The sequence below is a fragment of the Lithobates pipiens genome, unplaced genomic scaffold (genome assembly GCF_037356315.1).
Source record: "Lithobates pipiens isolate NorthernLeopardFrog02 unplaced genomic scaffold, aLitPip1_a1.2 Scaffold_8, whole genome shotgun sequence".
In the NCBI taxonomy this organism is placed as follows: Eukaryota; Metazoa; Chordata; class Amphibia; order Anura; family Ranidae; genus Lithobates; species Lithobates pipiens.
The window spans coordinates 263,009,880-263,027,610 of NW_027507903.1; the positions used below are offsets into that span (position 1 = coordinate 263,009,880).

At 41.9% G+C, this 17,731-nt stretch overlaps 1 protein-coding gene across 1 annotated transcript in view; it reads right to left on the reverse strand.

The window, feature by feature from the left end:
- Nucleotides 1–1,521, reverse strand: part of NTS (neurotensin) — a 50,889-nt gene extending 49,368 nt beyond the window's left edge. The window contains 2 exon segments of the mRNA XM_077471681.1: nucleotides 1,348–1,473; nucleotides 1,476–1,521. Of these exon segments, the coding sequence (XP_077327807.1) occupies nucleotides 1,348–1,473; nucleotides 1,476–1,506 (157 nt within the window). The 5' untranslated portion in view covers nucleotides 1,507–1,521.
- Between the last annotated feature and the right edge of the window lie 16,210 nt (nucleotides 1,522–17,731).

A 17,731-nucleotide genomic window follows, 5' to 3' on the forward strand; every position in this document is an offset into this window, starting at 1 on the left:
ACAAGCTTTGCTTTTGAATATTGACATATAACATTCTCACATGCACGTGCTTTATTGTGTCAACTAATCTGGTATGTTAAATTACACATTCTCAATCTACAATGCATATTTTCATTGGAGTGCAAAATGAGCAATCATCTGTTACCCAATGTTCACATGTTAGACTGCAGAGATCCAAAGTCGCTGAATCATGACTAACTGCACTGGCAGATAGATACCAATTAGTCAGTCAATTCACTTTAATTAGTAAAGGTTCAATAATTTAGTCCAAAACTGATTTTTTATTTTTTTTGGTAGATGTTGGAAAGCTGAGTAATCCACTTGCTTTTCATCCCTTGGGTATTGAGGTGGTCAACATCTTAATAGTGTAGTTCCCAGAAGTGCTTCCCTTGAAAACTCACTTCTCCTGTGGTACTGTCCCATCCTGATTATGGTATAAGTAAAACTAAATAAAGGAAGCTTATGAGTGAATATAATCATTAGCACTTACGGAAAACCAACATATCACATTTAACTGGTAGCATACTCTTATGCTTTTGTATATGGTTAGATCCCGTTGTGCACAGGCATGCTTGATGTTACTAATGAGTTTTCTCTGTGCTAGGACGTTATGCAGTTTATAGATTTTGCCTACTAGAAAGAAAGTACAAGAAATGTATGTGCATTTGAATAATTAATCTCCTGGATAGCTCAGGTAGATGAGAATAAAGTTTTTCAACCGCAGCTTATCTTTCTTTGCATCTGCAAACCCACACCAAAACAGAATGAAATAACTATGAACGGAAAGGTCCTTGGTTGTCAATTATATTAAGCCCTTTTTCTAAATTAGAATGGGCTGCAGGCTTGTCAGAAGTGATTCTTGTGTGCATAACACATACAAAAAAAAAAAATCTAGTAGTATTATCTTTACCTCCCTGTATGATAGATATTACTTTAGTATTTTGCAAGAAGGGTAAAGATTCTAACACAAGTTCACTATAAGCCACAGCACTTTTTTCATATCTATTTATGTACCTAACCAGCTGTATTTTCATGAAGCTTTCATGCAAGCTGTTTCACGATACACAGTTATCATTTTTCTCATGACAAACAGCAAGCTGTATATTAAGTATGATCTACTATAGGAAAATACACTATGTCTTACGAGGCAAGTTACTCATAAAAGCATACATTCATCATTTGACACATGTAAAACACAAAGGGCACAATACAGCATAACAACAAAAAACATTACTAAGATACATACTAGCTTGCAATATTTTGCTGCTCAGCTCTATCATGTAACAAGCAATAAGAGATAGTCACAGAAACATAGTAACAGTTCAGAATAGTAAGTGTGTACACTACCTGTGCACATCCCACAGCAGGTAAAAGCAAGAAGCATCAGACACACCAGCTGAATCCTTAGTCCAGGCATTGTGAATGATTTAGGAAACTTTAGTCCATTCAAAGACAGAAATGCAGTTGAGACTAACAGATCTTCTCTTTCTCAGTGCTGTGTACCATAATGAGAGTGCTGGATCCACCCCAAGTATATAAGCAGTGAAATGATGTCACAAGTCTACTGGAGAGCACTTTGAATATATCCCAGCCCACCTCTGTCAGCCCTTGCTGCTTCATATAGCATCCCCTCATTGCGAACAATATGACGCACGTTGGTAATGGTGATTTCTGTCTGTGGACGTAAACACAATGACGTCCTGGGATTCTTATCTAGGGCAAAAGTAGTTCAAATGAATCTCCTGTCATTTTTTATTAGTCATGTTTCAAAGCTGGCAATTAATACTTTGCAAAATAAAAATAACTTGAATGGAACTCAATAGTATAGTGCACTCTGTGAACAGTTTATCTGATGCTGCTAACAATGGTGACACCATGCTTTGTCACAACATTGTTCTGTGATCTGAGAAAAAAAACTCTTTCTAGAAAATATAGTCATTATATAATAACTCCAAACTTGTTTTTTTGCCTCTGCACTATTCCAATAGTGTCCACAGCCATGAAATAAAAGTTGTATCGGCTAGATTTTGTTTGATTTACAGTTAGTAGGTGCTATATCATGTTGAATTTCATATTTTCAGATGATCAATGTTGGGATAAAAATCATTCAATGGTACCATGTACTACCCCGGGGACCCCTACTATCTCTCATTTCTTTCTTCCCTATCTATTTTTTCTCCTACCTTTTTATTTTATCTTCCTTCTCTCTTATACTTTTCCCTCCATTCTCTCTCTCCTCTTTCAATTTACTCTTTATATAGTTCTGGTAGCAGAACTTTATTTCCTTGGTTATCATTATACCAATGGTACATAGTTCCAATATGTAGTATAGAATTTTAGATTCTACAATAAATTATTATTTATTTTTATTTTTTTAATTTAAAAACTATACTCTTGATAATAATTAATACTTTTTTTTTTTTTTTTTTTATATATCTGAGGTCATCTTATATTAACCTGGTCTAAGTTGGTTTTATCATTTCTTATATGATGTATGACATAATCTTTTGAATATTTGATCTATGCTAATATTGTTATAGTTAAACAACTTTTTTTTTTCTTCTCAATATTAATATTATAATCAATATTATTACCATATATGTGATCTTTTCTTTTGCTACCACTATATGTACTTATGTATGCTAATTGTTAAAATTCAATAAACAAATTTGACAAGAAATCAAAAATAAATAAATAAATAAATAATGCAATGGTATTTTATATTTATATTGCCATCCAAATGCAAATATAGAACAAAGATGAGGTTTAATTACTGTACTGGAAATGGAGCGAGTACAAAGAAGGGCAACGCAACTAATAAAGGGTCTGGAGGATATTAGTTAGTTAGTTATTAGAAAGGTTATGAGCACTGAACTTATTCTCTATGGAGAAGAGACGCTTGAGAGGGGATATGATTTCAATATACAAATACCGTACTGGTGACCCCACAATAGGGATAAAACTTTTTTGCAGAAGGGAGTTTAACAAGACTCATGGCCACTCATTAAAATTAGAAGAAAAGAGGTTAAACTACGTAAAGGGTTCTTTACTGTAAGCCCTTGTACACACGGTCGGACATTCCGACAGAAAATGTCAGATCGGACCGTGTTATTGGATAATCCGACTGTGTGTGGGCTCCATCGGACTGTTTCCATTGGAATATCCGACGGACAAAATTTTAGAGCTGGGCTATAAAACTTTCCGACAACATGATCCGATGGGACTTTGTCTGATTGTTAGCAGAGAATTACAATCGGATAAAGTGCCACGCATGCTCAGATCAAATTCCTAGACCAAAGCTATTGGCTACTAGCCTGAACGTAGTCCCGCCGTAATGAAATAACGTCATCACGTTACGTACGATCTGATTTTCCGACAACTTTATCCGACCGTGTGTATGCAACACAAGTTTCGGACAAAATCTGTCGGATTTGTTGTCGGAATGCCCGACCGTGTGTACAAGGGCTAAGAGTGGCAAGGATGTGAAATTCCCTTCCACAGGCAGTGGTCTCAGCGGGGAGCATTGATAGTTTCAAGAAACTATTAGATAAGTACCTGAACGACTGCAACATACAATGCAATGTAATACTGACATATAATCGCACACATGGGTTGGACTTGATGGACTTGTTTCTTTTTTCAACCTCACCTACTAAATAACTATGTAATTGTAAGCTACAAATGATTGTATATAATAATATGTTTTTTTTTTAAATCAGATGTTGCCTTAATAAAAAAAAATATATAAATAAATAAATATGAAAATGTGAATGTGAAATTGGATCAATGGGAATAATGGCATTAGCTATCCAAATCATAGTGGCTCTTGTATATTACAATGTGTAGAATAACCCCCACACAGAAACTAGAACTTGAGGAGAAGTGCTGTACAGTGCAAGAAGAGGAATTACTTTCACAGAAATCACTGAAGCACTAATCCTCTAGCCCTAGTTGGATGCTGAAGCCTCAGAGGGCTGAGTGGGGGGGGTATTGTAGACACTTGAATACACCACTGAGCCATCAATGTTATGCCTAATGTCTGAAAGAGTACATTAGGCTATGCTTTGTGAAGTACCATTGAAACCCCAACGTTATAAATATATGCATACATTTGTCCACCACCTACTTAAAGAGTACCCCCACTTTTGTATCTCACCAGATATGACAATTATGTTACAGGCAATGCCAAAAATCAGACTTGTATCTTAGTGCAGACTTTGGGAAAAGCATGAAGCCAATCACACAAGCAGGAAATTATGCCTTCAGGTTGCCATATTGAATTGCATTTTACAGAAAACTACAGGATGAAAAGGAAAGGTATTTTTTAATAACATTCAATTACAAAAAAGCTTGTCAAGCAATTGTATATGCTATATTATTTGTTTTAATTTGCTATTTTTTCAAATGAAAGTGGAGTTACCCTTTAAAGCTAAAGTTTGGTATGAACTATTTTACATTTCTATATTGCATTGTGTTTTACAAAAAATTACAGATCTGCAGATTAAAAAGTAAAGGCAATTTTGACCACCTCCCGCCCACGCTGTAGCAGATGATGGTTACAGGGAGGCCATCAATAGACATCCTTCCATGCATGAGCTGCCTGTGTGCCCCATGCAGGGCGTGCGTGGTGCGATCTGTGATCACTGAGTCAGTGAGACTCAGCGGATCACAGATCGGAGTAAGGGGCGAATCCCGGTCCCTTACCACATGATCACTGGATTCTAATAGAGGGACATCGGTCATGAACAGGGAAAGGCACTATTACTATGCAATGCCCTCCAGTGCCATATGCCAGTGCCCACCAGTGCCACCTACAGGTGCATATCAGTGCCGCATACCAGTGCCGCATATCAGTGCCACCTACCAGTGCCACATATCAGTGCCCATCCGTGCTGCCAACCAGTGTTCTTCAGTGCCTCATTATCAGTGCCACCTATCCGTGCTGCCTATCAGTGTCACCTACCAGTGCCATTCAGTGCCCATCAGTGCCACCTATAAGTACCCATCAGTGCCATCTAGCAATGCCGCCTATCATTCCACCCTTTTAGTGCCCTTCAGTGCCACCCATCAGTGCCCATTCAGTGCCACCCATCAGTGCCACCCATCAGTGCCACCTCTTAGTGCCCACCAGTGGCGTCTCATCATCGCCCACCAATGCCACCTATCAGTGCCCATCTGTGCCACCTTATCAGTGCCTACCTGTACATCATATCAGTGTCCATCAGCGAAGTATATCAGTGACCACCAATGCCACCTATCAGAAGCCTTCAATGCTGCCAAACAGTGCCCGTCAGTGCCCATCAGTGCCACCTATCAGTGCTGCCTATCAGTGCCACCCATCAGTGCCATCTCATCAGTGGTCCCCAGTGCCACCTCATCAGTGCCCACCAGTGCCACCTATCAGTGCCCATCAGTGCCACCTTATCAGTGCCTACCAATGCCACCTATCAGTGCCCATCCGTGCTGCCAACCAGTGCCCATCAGCGCCTCATCATCAGCACCACCCATCAGTGCTGCTTATCAGTGCTACCTACCAGTGCCAATTAGTGCCCATCAGTGCCACATATCAGTACTGCATATCAGTGTCCACCAGTGCCACCTCACCAGGGCCCACCAGTGCCATATATCAGTGCTGCCTATCAGTGCCACTCATCAATGCCCTTCAGTGTCACCCATCAGTGCCACCTCATCAGTGTCAACCAGTGCCACCTCACCAGTGCCATTTATCAGTGCCCATCAATGCCGCCTTATCAGTGCCCACCAGTGCCACCTATCAGTGCTCATCAGTGCTGCCAACCAGTGGCCATCAGTGCCTTATCAACAGTGCCACCCATCAGTGCTGCCTATCAGTGTCGCCTACCAGTGCCCATCAGTGCCCATCAATGTCACATATCAGTGCTGCCTATCAGTGCCTTTCAGTGCCACACATCAGAGAGAGAGAGAGAGCATCTGGTTGTTAAGGAGCGGGTGGCCGTGTAAATGATAAAACACAAAAATAGTGAATACCCTGTTTCCCTGAAAATAAGACCTAGCGTGATTGTCCATGGCTGGTGATGGTCAATGATTGGTGATGGCTGCAATATAAGCCCTACCACCCAAATTACCCTTACCCTGTTTCTCTGAAATTAAGCCCTACCCTGTAAAGAAGACCAACAAGGACTTTAACTAGGGCTTATTTGGGGGGTAGGGCTTATATTGCAGCCGTCACCGACAATCACGCTAGGTCTTATTTTCAGGGAAACAGAGTATCTATGCCATAAACAAGTGAATTAGGCACATGTTCACAGCATAAGTGAGCTGAAAAAAGCTGGAGTCCAAAAATTTTAATATAGTGAACAATATGTGTTAAATGATCAAAAATAAAAGTCCAAAATATGATGAATAAATATCATGGTTAAAGGATTACCACAGTGAAGGGGTCTGCCACCAATAGGATATGAGGGGGCTTACCGGAACATATGGACCCAATTAGCTTATACTAAATGGGTCAATACAGGCAGTGGTGTTTAAACATCTGATAAGGAATCGCCACTCCACTTGTCACCGGAAGAATTGTAGCTGGGGGGATTGCCAGCCTCCACCATAACTTATGCAGCAAAGTTACGCAGTGCTATACAGGACCATCAAAGTTGATTTCAGAGGTGGAATCTTCTCACCATCACTCCATTAGCACATGAATCCAAGGAGGGAAGATAGAAGACTCGACATAGTGTAAAACCATGGGCGGGAATTTTATTAAAAAATGTAAAACACTCACATTTCAGCAGACATGAAAGCACATATTTCTTGTAGATAGTAGACAAAATGTAATGCCATAGACAGGACAGTAGATCCAACGAGTTAATCTTAAACAGACATTATCACCCAAGATACAGTTCTTGCGGGGATGAGTGGAGTGGCAATTTCTTACTAGGTGTTTAAACAACACTGCCTGTATTGACCCATTTGGTAAAAGCTTACTGGGTCCATAGGTTCCAGTAATCCCCCTTATATCCTATTGGTGGCAGACCCCTTCACTGTGGTGATCCTTTAACAGTGGGATTTATTCATCATATTTTGGATTATTATTTTTGACCATTTAACACACGCGCTTGATTGGACTTGTTCACTATATTTTCATTTTTGGACTGTAAAACATGTGAACATGTGTGTCATTCACTTGTTTATGGTATAGATATTCATTATTTTTGTGTTTTATAATTTACACTAATGTCATTTTTTTTTTTTTTCGTATCATTACACTGTTTTTATATTTGAGAGTACTCAACAGTAACATTTTTGACACAGATTTTTCCTATTTATGTGATTAGCGCTGCACCGTTTTTTATCCATCCATATACACAAGTTGTCTGTTGCAGTGCCAGCTGCTGTTTATTGGAACACTAGTGCGGTATACTTTTACATTTTTTAATAGTAATGATACTAACAACATTATTAGTTATTATTGTTGTCATTAAAATCAAGTAAGGGACATACTCTTCCTATATTCCTACAATTACATCATAATAATATGTCTGTATAGCTACACAAATGAACACAGTAAAATATTTAGCTGTAGTATTTTCAGTGCTGAGCATCCAGATTTTACATTTATTATATAAGGTTTAACAGTTATAATGTGAAACTGAACAATGAATGATGTTCTTTAAAAATGTTAAATAATATATATCCACTAGAGGGCATCATAAAAATCAAGTGATCGCTGAATCATTTAAAAGTCAGACTATTCAGCCACTATGATATACACAAAGAGAAATTGTAAAAAGAAAATCATTTAGTAATGATTTTTTATGTGTAACTTCTGTGTTTAGTGCATGTAACATTCCAAATAAATCAAAGAAAATGTATTTATATTAAATGCCTTGCATTTTATAACGCTGAATAGTGTTAAGGGACCAAAAAAGACACACTGAAATCGAATGAATTCTAAAACTGAATTAACAAAATAATACACCTGAAAGTTACATTTATTTTACCTAGTTCATTAGATTTGTTAATAGAAATATGTTTATATTAGAGTTGGGGGTTATTGAATAAAATATATCAGAATGCTAATGTTAATTCCTATTGGAAGAAACTAGATCAAATGAAAAAACAGAGAAAACATGTGTCTATCTGCTGTATTTGTTCTTATTATAATGCTGACTGCTGAAATGTTATAAAGCATTTGTATAACCATTCACCGAGTCAAAGTACATTTGCATTTGTTCTGTGCAAAAAAACCAACAAAAAAAACACAAATGTAAATAGGCTATATCCTGTGCTGTTTGAATGCGAATCATTGATTTAAAATGGAAAATATCATATCAGTATCACAGCAATGATAGCGATCGCAGGCATGAGAGCTGTAAACATACAAATCCCTGTTCTGACGGGGGAGGAGAGACAGATCGTCTGGTCCTACTATGTAGGAACAGCAATTTGGCTCCTCCTCTAGTCATTCTCATACCCTTGCTGTTAGAAACACACCTAGGGAACACACTTAACCCCTTGACTGCCCCCTAGTGTTAACCCCTTCCCTGCCAGTGACATTTACACAGTAATCAGAGCATTTTTATAGCACCGATCGCTGTATAAATGTCAATGGTCCCAAAAAAAGTGACAAAAGTGTCCGATCTATCCACCACAATGTCTTAGTCTAAAAAAATGCAGATCGCCACCGTTAATAGTAAAAAAATAATAATAAAAATGCCATAAAAATTACATAAATCTATTCCTTATTTTGTAGATGCTATAACTTTTGCGCAAACCAATCAATATATGCTTATTGCGATTTTTTTTTACCAAAAATATGTAGAAAAATACTTATTGGCCTAAACTGATGAAGAAATTATTTTTATTTTTTTATTTTTTGGGGTATTTATTATAGCAAAAAGTAAAAAATATAGTTTTTTTTTTCAAAATTGTCGCTTTTTTTATTTATAACGTAAAAAATAAAAACTGCAGAGATTAGCAAATACCAACAAAAGAAAGCTCTATTTATGGGAAAAAAAGTGTGTCAATTTTGTTTGGGTACAACGTTGCATGACCGCATAATTGTCAGTTAAAGTGACGCAATGCCGTATAGCAAAAAAAGTCTTGGTCATTAAGGGGGCAAATCCTTCTGGGGCTGAAGTGGTTAACCTTCCTGTCAGTGTTCCCCACTGTGGCTCTAGGTTAACTTTCAGTACCATTAGTGGTAACCCTGTGCCACACTCAGGATTGAACTGCAGGATCCTGGTGCAGTATACTTACCTTGTCCCCAGGATCCTGTGATGTCCTCCCGCTGTGTCTGCGGGCTGTGTCCTCCGCCTGATGCCTCTGTGTGACGGGCTCCGTTCCCTATGAGCGTCGCGATTCAAGGGGGCGGAGCCCAGCGACAAATTCAAAAAGTGCAAAATTTAGAACACAAACAGTACACTGTAATCTTACAGATTACATTGCTGTATGAAATCATTTCACATTTCTTTCGTCCCTAGTGCTCCTTTGTCCAGTGCCTTGCAAGCAGTTTTATATTATATATATTTATATATATATACATCTGCCTGTAAACTTGAGATTGTCCATAGCAACCAAAAAGTGTCCCTTTACGTCAAAAGTGGTTTTAAACCAGCTAGAAAACAGCGATAGTAAACTAGAACACTTGCAGAATTGAGTGATAGTGAATCGTGGGGAAATTCATTTTATTATAATTATTATATTATTATTTTTTATAATTATTTATAGTTATTTATTATATTATACTTTATGATTTTGTGTTTCAAACTTTATCATACACAGGATGTCTACTAGACTCTTGTTTGGACAGATTTAAGTGTGTTATTAGTAAGAATTACAGGTCTACAATATAAAACGCCAAATTTCTATGCAAAACAATTGTTCCGCTTTAACAGGGAAAAATCTGACGTAATCAGATTGCAGCCAGGGTGGCTACAATCAATTATTTACATTTAAACAGACATGGCCAAGTTACATTCATTTTTTTGCTCCATTCTCACAGCACAGACATACATGCACTTTTACTAGGCAAGTATAAATTCTTTATAAATCAATGTTAATGCATTTAAAATGAAAGGTATCACGCTTAGCCCTTGTACACACGATCGGAGATTCCGACAACCAAATCCGTCGGATTTTGTCCGAAACTGTTGTATACACATGGTTGGACACAGTTGTCGGAAAATCCAAACGTTCAGAACGTGATCACGTTATTTCGTTACGACGTGACTATGTTCAGGCTAGTAGCCAATAGCTTTCATGTAGGAATTTGATCTGAGCATGCGTGGCACTTTGTCCGATCGGAATTCTCTACACATGATTGGAGTATGTCCGATCGGAGCATTTTGTCGGAAAATATTTCCGGCAAGTTGGAAAATTTGGTCCGACGGATATTCCGACGAAAACAGTCCGATGCATACCACACACAGTCGGAAAATATCCGACAAAATGCTCCGATCTGACACATTCCGTCGGAATCTCCGACCGTGTGTACAAGGGCTTAGACCAGCACTCTAGCTACTCTGGCATATGCCAGAAGGATTCAAGAGTGTAAATGATTTGCTGGCTAACAATGCAGCCATTTTCCTTTCACCTTGCTTTAATTATTTGCTTGCCACCTGCACACAGTAGTTGTACTGCAAGCAGGTGGCAGCTGCAGGCTGGGTGATGTACTGGTATGTTGCGGCCTTTCTTCCAGGTTTGGGACATGCATAAGTGCACCCCTGATGACCTGTACTGTGATTAGACACAGAGCAAGTTTGGTAGATGATTTGAAAAACATAAAAAACACAAGCTCCCAATGGTGTAGGTCAAAAAAACAGATTGGCTTTTTATTTTCATAAAACACCGGCAAAAAAAATAATTGCGAAGCAAAAAATAAAATAAAATAGTGATCACATAACATAAAAAGCAATATGTGGAGCGGAGAATGGGGAGATGCTTGTTTACTTTAGCATCTCCACGCTCTTCCTCCCCGTGAGATGATCTTAGATATCCCCGCAGCAATCAAGTCTGCGGGACATTTAAAGGGACGTACCTGTATGCCAATGTGCCTGTCCGTGCCATTCTGCTGACGTACATCGTCGTGCGCCGGTCGGGAAGCAGTTAAAGGATGGCATCTGGTGATGTTTTATATATATAGTATATGTATTTGTTCAGGTTAGATATGCTGATTACCCACTAGGGGGCAGCGGTCTGACTGTGAATGTATTTTTAAATACTATTTTTCCTTATAAGTCTATATATATATTTGCACATATGACTTAATTGGGGCCTGTTTCGATGCCTGGAGCACTGATCGGTTGCTATTTTATGTTTAATTACGAGCCTTGTACATTGCTGCTAGTTTGTGTTGTCCTTTTGCATGACAACGGAATACTATGTATAAGCTTCTGGGTGACGCCGTGGCCTCGGAAGCTCTGACGATTGTAATGCGTGTGGGGGAGGAGCCACACACGAATGATGTCATGCTTAGCTCAGGGGTCCATGCTCTGAGGTGAGCATAGAACTTAGATTGAAGGTGGAGGGTCTGTCACCATTCATTTGTTATTGCTGATCTTCACCAGTGAAGTCATCTTTTCATCTCTCTGGGACTTGTTCACCAGCATATTGGACTGTGTTTTATTGCTCTGCACTTCTTATAATTTTATCATTTGTTACTGATTTCTATGAAAGTCTTTTAGTGTTCAGATTGCATTCTGGGGGGTTTATTTTTGCGCTGATTGCATTTTTTATTTTACAGGGGTTATTATAACCCTTTCTTGCTCTATACAAAATGAAAAAAAAAATGTTTTGGGTTTTCCATTCCATTGATAAGCCAGTTTATCAAAGGAATGGAAAGCCAGACCACATTTCCCATTCCATCACATTTTATTAATGTAAACCTAAATTCAAAAAACAAAGTTTTGTCCCTACTTCTGCTAAAATCCTTTCCTAAGCTTGTAGAAATTTTAACTTTTTAGGTGGATGCTTGCAGAAATTTTAACTTTTTAGGGGGAAGTTTGTAGAAATTTTAACTTTTTAGGGGGTTGGATCTTCTACCACATACCAATAAATTAATACTCTAGGTATGAACGACATCTAAAAGCAGTATGTTATGTAAAAACAGAGGTGTTGATTGACTGTGTAGGCAGAGCAACCCATTAGAGCCTTCCTGTGCACACTGATCTCAACTGCAACTCAGACCCACAGCTCATTTCTATATTCAGCAAAATAAATAAACATTCAATAAGCAAAAAATATTTAAAAGTAATATTTGGCCCCATTTGTCTGGGACAGTCTGGGTCCGTTACCTGCAAACAAATATCAATGACAATGTCCCCAGCAGCCTAGTCTCACCACTTCTCAGATCTGTGTAGCACAGAGCTGAGAAGACATTTGAATTATGTAGTTATGTCCCCATCGACTACCTGCCACACATGCGTAGTACAGAGTTCAGGAAAAGTTCCAGAGCACTTCCCTTGGCTCCATGCTACACAGGTCTGATAGGTAGCAGGTAGGCAACCTGTAAATCACAAAATTAGAGGATATTTAATGTTAATAAGAAGAATTCATATTGCAAATTTCAGAAGGAAGAATTATTATTTTTTTAACCAAAATAAAGTTTATTGAGTATATAAACATGAATTAAATTATACATATGCACAAAAACCAGTGCAACAAGCACCAACCAGTGTGTAGGAAAAACAAAATATATATCCTATGTCTGACATACAACAACTAAATGTCCCATCTGCCGCACATAATATCATCATACACGAGTGAGGTCAAGGACAAATGTCCCGAGGGTCTGGGTCTCAGGCATCGCCTGAAGGGGGGGGCGAGCTTGTCTTCAGTGTGTAAAGTATGCCTCAACTTGAGCAGCTATCGGAGCTCCCCATCCACCTGTCCCATATTTTACAGAACTTCTCTGGCATCCACGGTTAGAATAGATAACCTTTTTATATGGTAAAACAAGATATGTGCAGTGCAGCATATAGAGATGGGTCAGCCTATCCGACATTTTAGGAGATACCACCATGGACACTGTTAGTACGTCTCCCCATTGGTCATCCTCCATACTCCCAACATCAGCCTCCCATCGTGCTTTCAACTGGTAAGCTCTAGTTGTGGCCTGAGGGGTAATAAGGAGTTTATAGAGACAAGATATCAGTTTCCCTGAGTCATCCCCAAGCACCAGGTCCGTTAGGGCCATGGAGTCCAGAGATGGAGAGGAACACCCAAATTGAGTCTGAGCTGCGTGACGGACCTGCAGATATCGGAATAGCATATGCTTGGGAAGGTCATATTCCTCCTTAAGCGCCTGAAACGTCTTTATGCCCTGGGCTCCGTATAGCTGAGACAGATATACTATTCCCCTACATATCCATACCTTATAATCCGGCACACTCAGCAGCTCGGATAGGGAAGGATTCTCCCACAGAGGTGTGTGAGCGTGCAGGATGGGAGCTTCAGTCAATTTCTGCGCCCCCTGCCAAATTCTGCTATGGTGAAGAAACATGGGTCAACCAGCCCCCGGTCGTGAAAACCCCCTATGATTACAAAATAAGATAAGATCTGGAAGGGGTGCGCCACCACATCAGTGATCGCTGTACACACTAGGATGGAGTATCGAAACCTATTATAGGTATTGATATAGTAAAAGTGGGATAACTGGGAAGCCATATAATAGGCTGCCAGGTCAGGTAATGCCGCTCCCCCAGATGGACAGGACATTTGAGAGTCTGCCAGGCCAATTTATGCCTGAAAGAGCCCCAAATAATTGAGTTTAGGATCGATTCCATGTCTCGGAATATATGGGCTGGGATAGATACTGGAGCGTGCCAGAAAATATAGAGCAATTTGGGGAGGAGGATCATTTTCACAAGTCCCAACCTTCCCATGACCCCAAGAGGAAGCCTAGACCAGACCTGAGTCTTGTATTTTAAAAAGGAAAATAGTGGTTTTACATTTAAGCGGACGTAGTCCGCAAGGGAACGAGAGCATTGTATTCCCAGATACTTAATCCGGTCCGTACGCACAAGGGGAAGCGCCGCCTGCGTCAAAGTGGGGGCAGTCACATCTATGGGGAGATTTTGGGATTTAGACCAGTTAATGCGGAGCCCCGAAAAATTACCGAATCTTTGTATCAATGCCAAAACCACTGTTAATGAAGGGCCAGCATCTTCTAGGTACAACAGCATTTCATCAGCGTATAGGCTTAGAACCTCCGACAACCGCCCCCTACAGAGGCCCCGAATATCTGGGTGCGCTCTGATGGCAATAGCCAGAGGCTCCACAGCCAGCGCGTACAACATAGGCGAGATAGGGCATCCCTGGCGCGTACTGCGTGATAATGGAAAGGGATCAGAGATCTGTCCATTCACCAGTATACGAGCAGTGGGGGCCTGATAAAGGAGCTGAATCCAACGCACAAATCTAGGGCCGAAGCCAAACCTGCGCAGGCACTCCCACAAATACTCCCACTCCACTGAATCGAACGCCTTAGCGGCGTCCAAACTAACCACTACTCTGGCACCAGGGTTATCATGGAGGGCCTGTAGGTTCATAAAGAGCTTCCGCAGGTTAAACGCTGTATTTTTCTTAGGCATAAAGCCAGTCTGGTCTATGTGAATAAGGTGAAGGATTACTTTATTAAGTCTAAGGGCAAGAATTTTGGCTAATATTTTAATATCTAATTACAATAGGGAAATTGGGCGGTACGATTCGGGGCAAAGGGGATCTTTGTCCGGTTTCGGGATTAGGATGATCAGGGCCTCACTCATGGTACGGGGGAGTGATCCAGTTTCAAATACATGGGAATAGAGCATGTGGAGTTTAGGGATCAATACCTCCTAAAACTGGGAATAAAATTCCGGAGGGAGGCCGTCGGAGCCCGGGGCCTTGGCCGGCGCCAAACACGCCATGGCCTCGACTATACATTCCTCAGTAAGGAGGGCATCAAGGAGTTCAACCTGAGAGTCCGTGAGAATGGGGAATTCCACCTCGTTCAACATGGCCCGCAGCTGTTCCGGAGAGCCACTGGCTCCCGAAGCATAGATATCCTTATAGAAGTTTCGGAATTCCCGAGCTACCTTATTGGGTCAGACAGTTTCGCCCCCATGGCAGAAGTCAGTTGAACAACCACTGGGGGACTATGGTCCAAACGGGCCATGTAGGCCAGTATCCTCCCCGCCCTCTCTCCATATTCATAGGTTTTCTGCTTACTATAAAAGATGGTTTTGCCAGATTTTTCAGAATGTAAGTGGTCAGTAAGTCTAGAATGTAGGCACAGCCTGGCAGAGTTCGAGGGCGTGGGATCCGCCACAAACTCCTTTTCCAGCTCCCCCAGCGTCTCCTCAGCCCGCTGTATAACCAGCCGCGAGGAGGCCCTGTGGCGGTTAATGCGAGTTGACAACATCATGCGAGCATGTAACTTAAAAGCCTCCCAAACTGACCCAAACGAGGCCGATCCCGCATTGGTCTGGAAATAGTAGGCCCACTCCTGCTGCACAGCATCCAGATCGGGAAGGACCGTCAGCCAAAACGGATTCAGCCTCCACAGGCGAGCAACGGGGACAGTTGATAGACCAATACAGGCCCAATAGGGCGAGTGGTCTGATAGGGTCCTGGCTCCAAAACCCACGTCCCGTAGGTACGGAAGCAGAGTAGGGGAGAGCAGGATCATATCTATATGGGACATGGCATTACGTGCTGGTGTAAAGCAGGAATACGCTTTTTGGGTGGGGTGTTTATATCTCCATGTATCCGTCAAGACAAGCTCAGATAGGAATCTTCCGAATCTAGTGACCGAGGGGCAGGGCAGGTGCGTATCAGACTGGGTGACCCTATCTAGGGTGGGATCGATCACTGAATTGAAATCACCCACCCATATGGTAGGCAGCATAGGGTGCTGCAGCATATATTCGATTCCCTCCCGAAGGGCCCCAAATTGGAAAGGGGGGTATATAGAAGGCCAACAGGAGGAACTCCAGACCCCCCACCGTGACAAGCAAGAAGAGGTATCCCCCCCGCCTGTCTGACTTCAAGCTGTGTAGGTGGAACTGGGTATTCTTAGCCACCAAAATGGCAACCCCCCTGGAATTGTTTGTGTAGGGAGCATGATACATCCAGCTCACCCACGGCCTCTTGAGGGACATCTGTAGCTGCCCTGTCATGTGAGTTTCAACCAACACAACAATGTCTGCACGCATCTGCTTAATACATGACAGGACAGCCACACGTTTCTGCCTGGCCCCCAGTCCCCGCATATTCCAGGTGACCAGTTTAAGGGTACCCATCTCCATCTGTGCACTTTATACAAAACAGGTGGATCATCTGTAGGCCACCCAAAATTGAAGTCAGCATACCCGTCTGCACATAGGGAGCCAGCCACCCCCACCCCCCCTACTAGAACCTCTCCCGCACCAGATAAAACAAGACAGATAAAACAGTACAGCAGATCAGCAGTCAGACACAATAATAAAAAATAAAAAAAACAGACATATAATGCAAGTGGTAGTGAAAGATAAACTAAGCCAAATGGCTAAACAGTGCAAAGAAACGGTGCCTACTCTGGACCGGCAAGGCAACTCGAGCTCCACACTTCCCTCCATTACCGCGTGGGCCGAGGCTGGCCAGGGAAACTCAGCTTGAACAGTCAGTGGTACACACCTCCGGCCACAGCAGACATTTTGGAAGGCACAGGATGACAGGTAGGGATGAAGGCCGGACGCGCCCATCACCAGCAAGGGGGACGAACAAGAGTTAACTGTGCTGCACAGCCAGGTAGAAACATACAGCATCGAATGCCAACAAAAATCGGGGTTCAGGAACCTGGCTGCCAAAACCATCCGCGGAAAAAAGGGACCAAAACAAAGTGTAAAAATAAAATAAAAAGGGAGGATGAAGTTATAAGCGTGAGCCACTTGGCAGGGAGTGGACAGTCAGCGCCAAGAGCCAGGGTTTCCACACAGGGCTAGTCACAGGAGGAGAGGGAGAGGGACAGCCGCCAAAGGTTACTCACATAGCGAATAGTAACCATCTCCCGCAAGGTCCGGTGAGTACAGGGCAGCATATGGATCAAAAGTACCTTAGAAGTAGCAGATTCAGGCTTGGGCATCATCCAGGTTCTGGTCCAGCCAGGAGAGTACCCCGGTGGGATCTTCAAAGAAGTGTGTTTTGCCGTCTTGGATAACCCGCAGCCTTGCAGGGAACAGCATCACATAGACCAAGTGACAAGCACGGAGCCGGCGCTTCACCTCAGAGAACTGCGCTCTCCTCCTCTGGACTTCGACGGAGAAATCCGGAAATACTGCAATACGCTGGTTCTCATATGGGATATTACCCTTCTCCCGGGTGAGGCGCAAGACCACATCCTGGTAGTTCAGCATCTTTGCTATGAAGGTACGGGGTGAAGCGCCCACCGGGGGGGTTTGGAGGCTAAGCGGTGTGCGCGCTCCACTGTGAAGGTGGAGGAGAAGGCCTCCCTCCCGAAGGTGGCAATCAGTTTGCGCTCGAGGAATGCGGGGGGGGGGGGTCCGATTTTTCTTCCCTCTCTGGCAGACCCACGAACCGAAGGTTACACCAGCACAGCCTATTTTCAATGTCGTCTTGTTTGCTCAGCACAACATTCAACTGATGCTGCAGCCGTTTGGTGGTTACTTGAAGGGGTGGGATGTCATCTTCCACCTGCCCAATCCTGCGTTCCATCTCGCCGACTCGTTCCCGCAGTTTGTGTAGGTCCTGACGGATAAGGGAGATGTCAACCTTAACC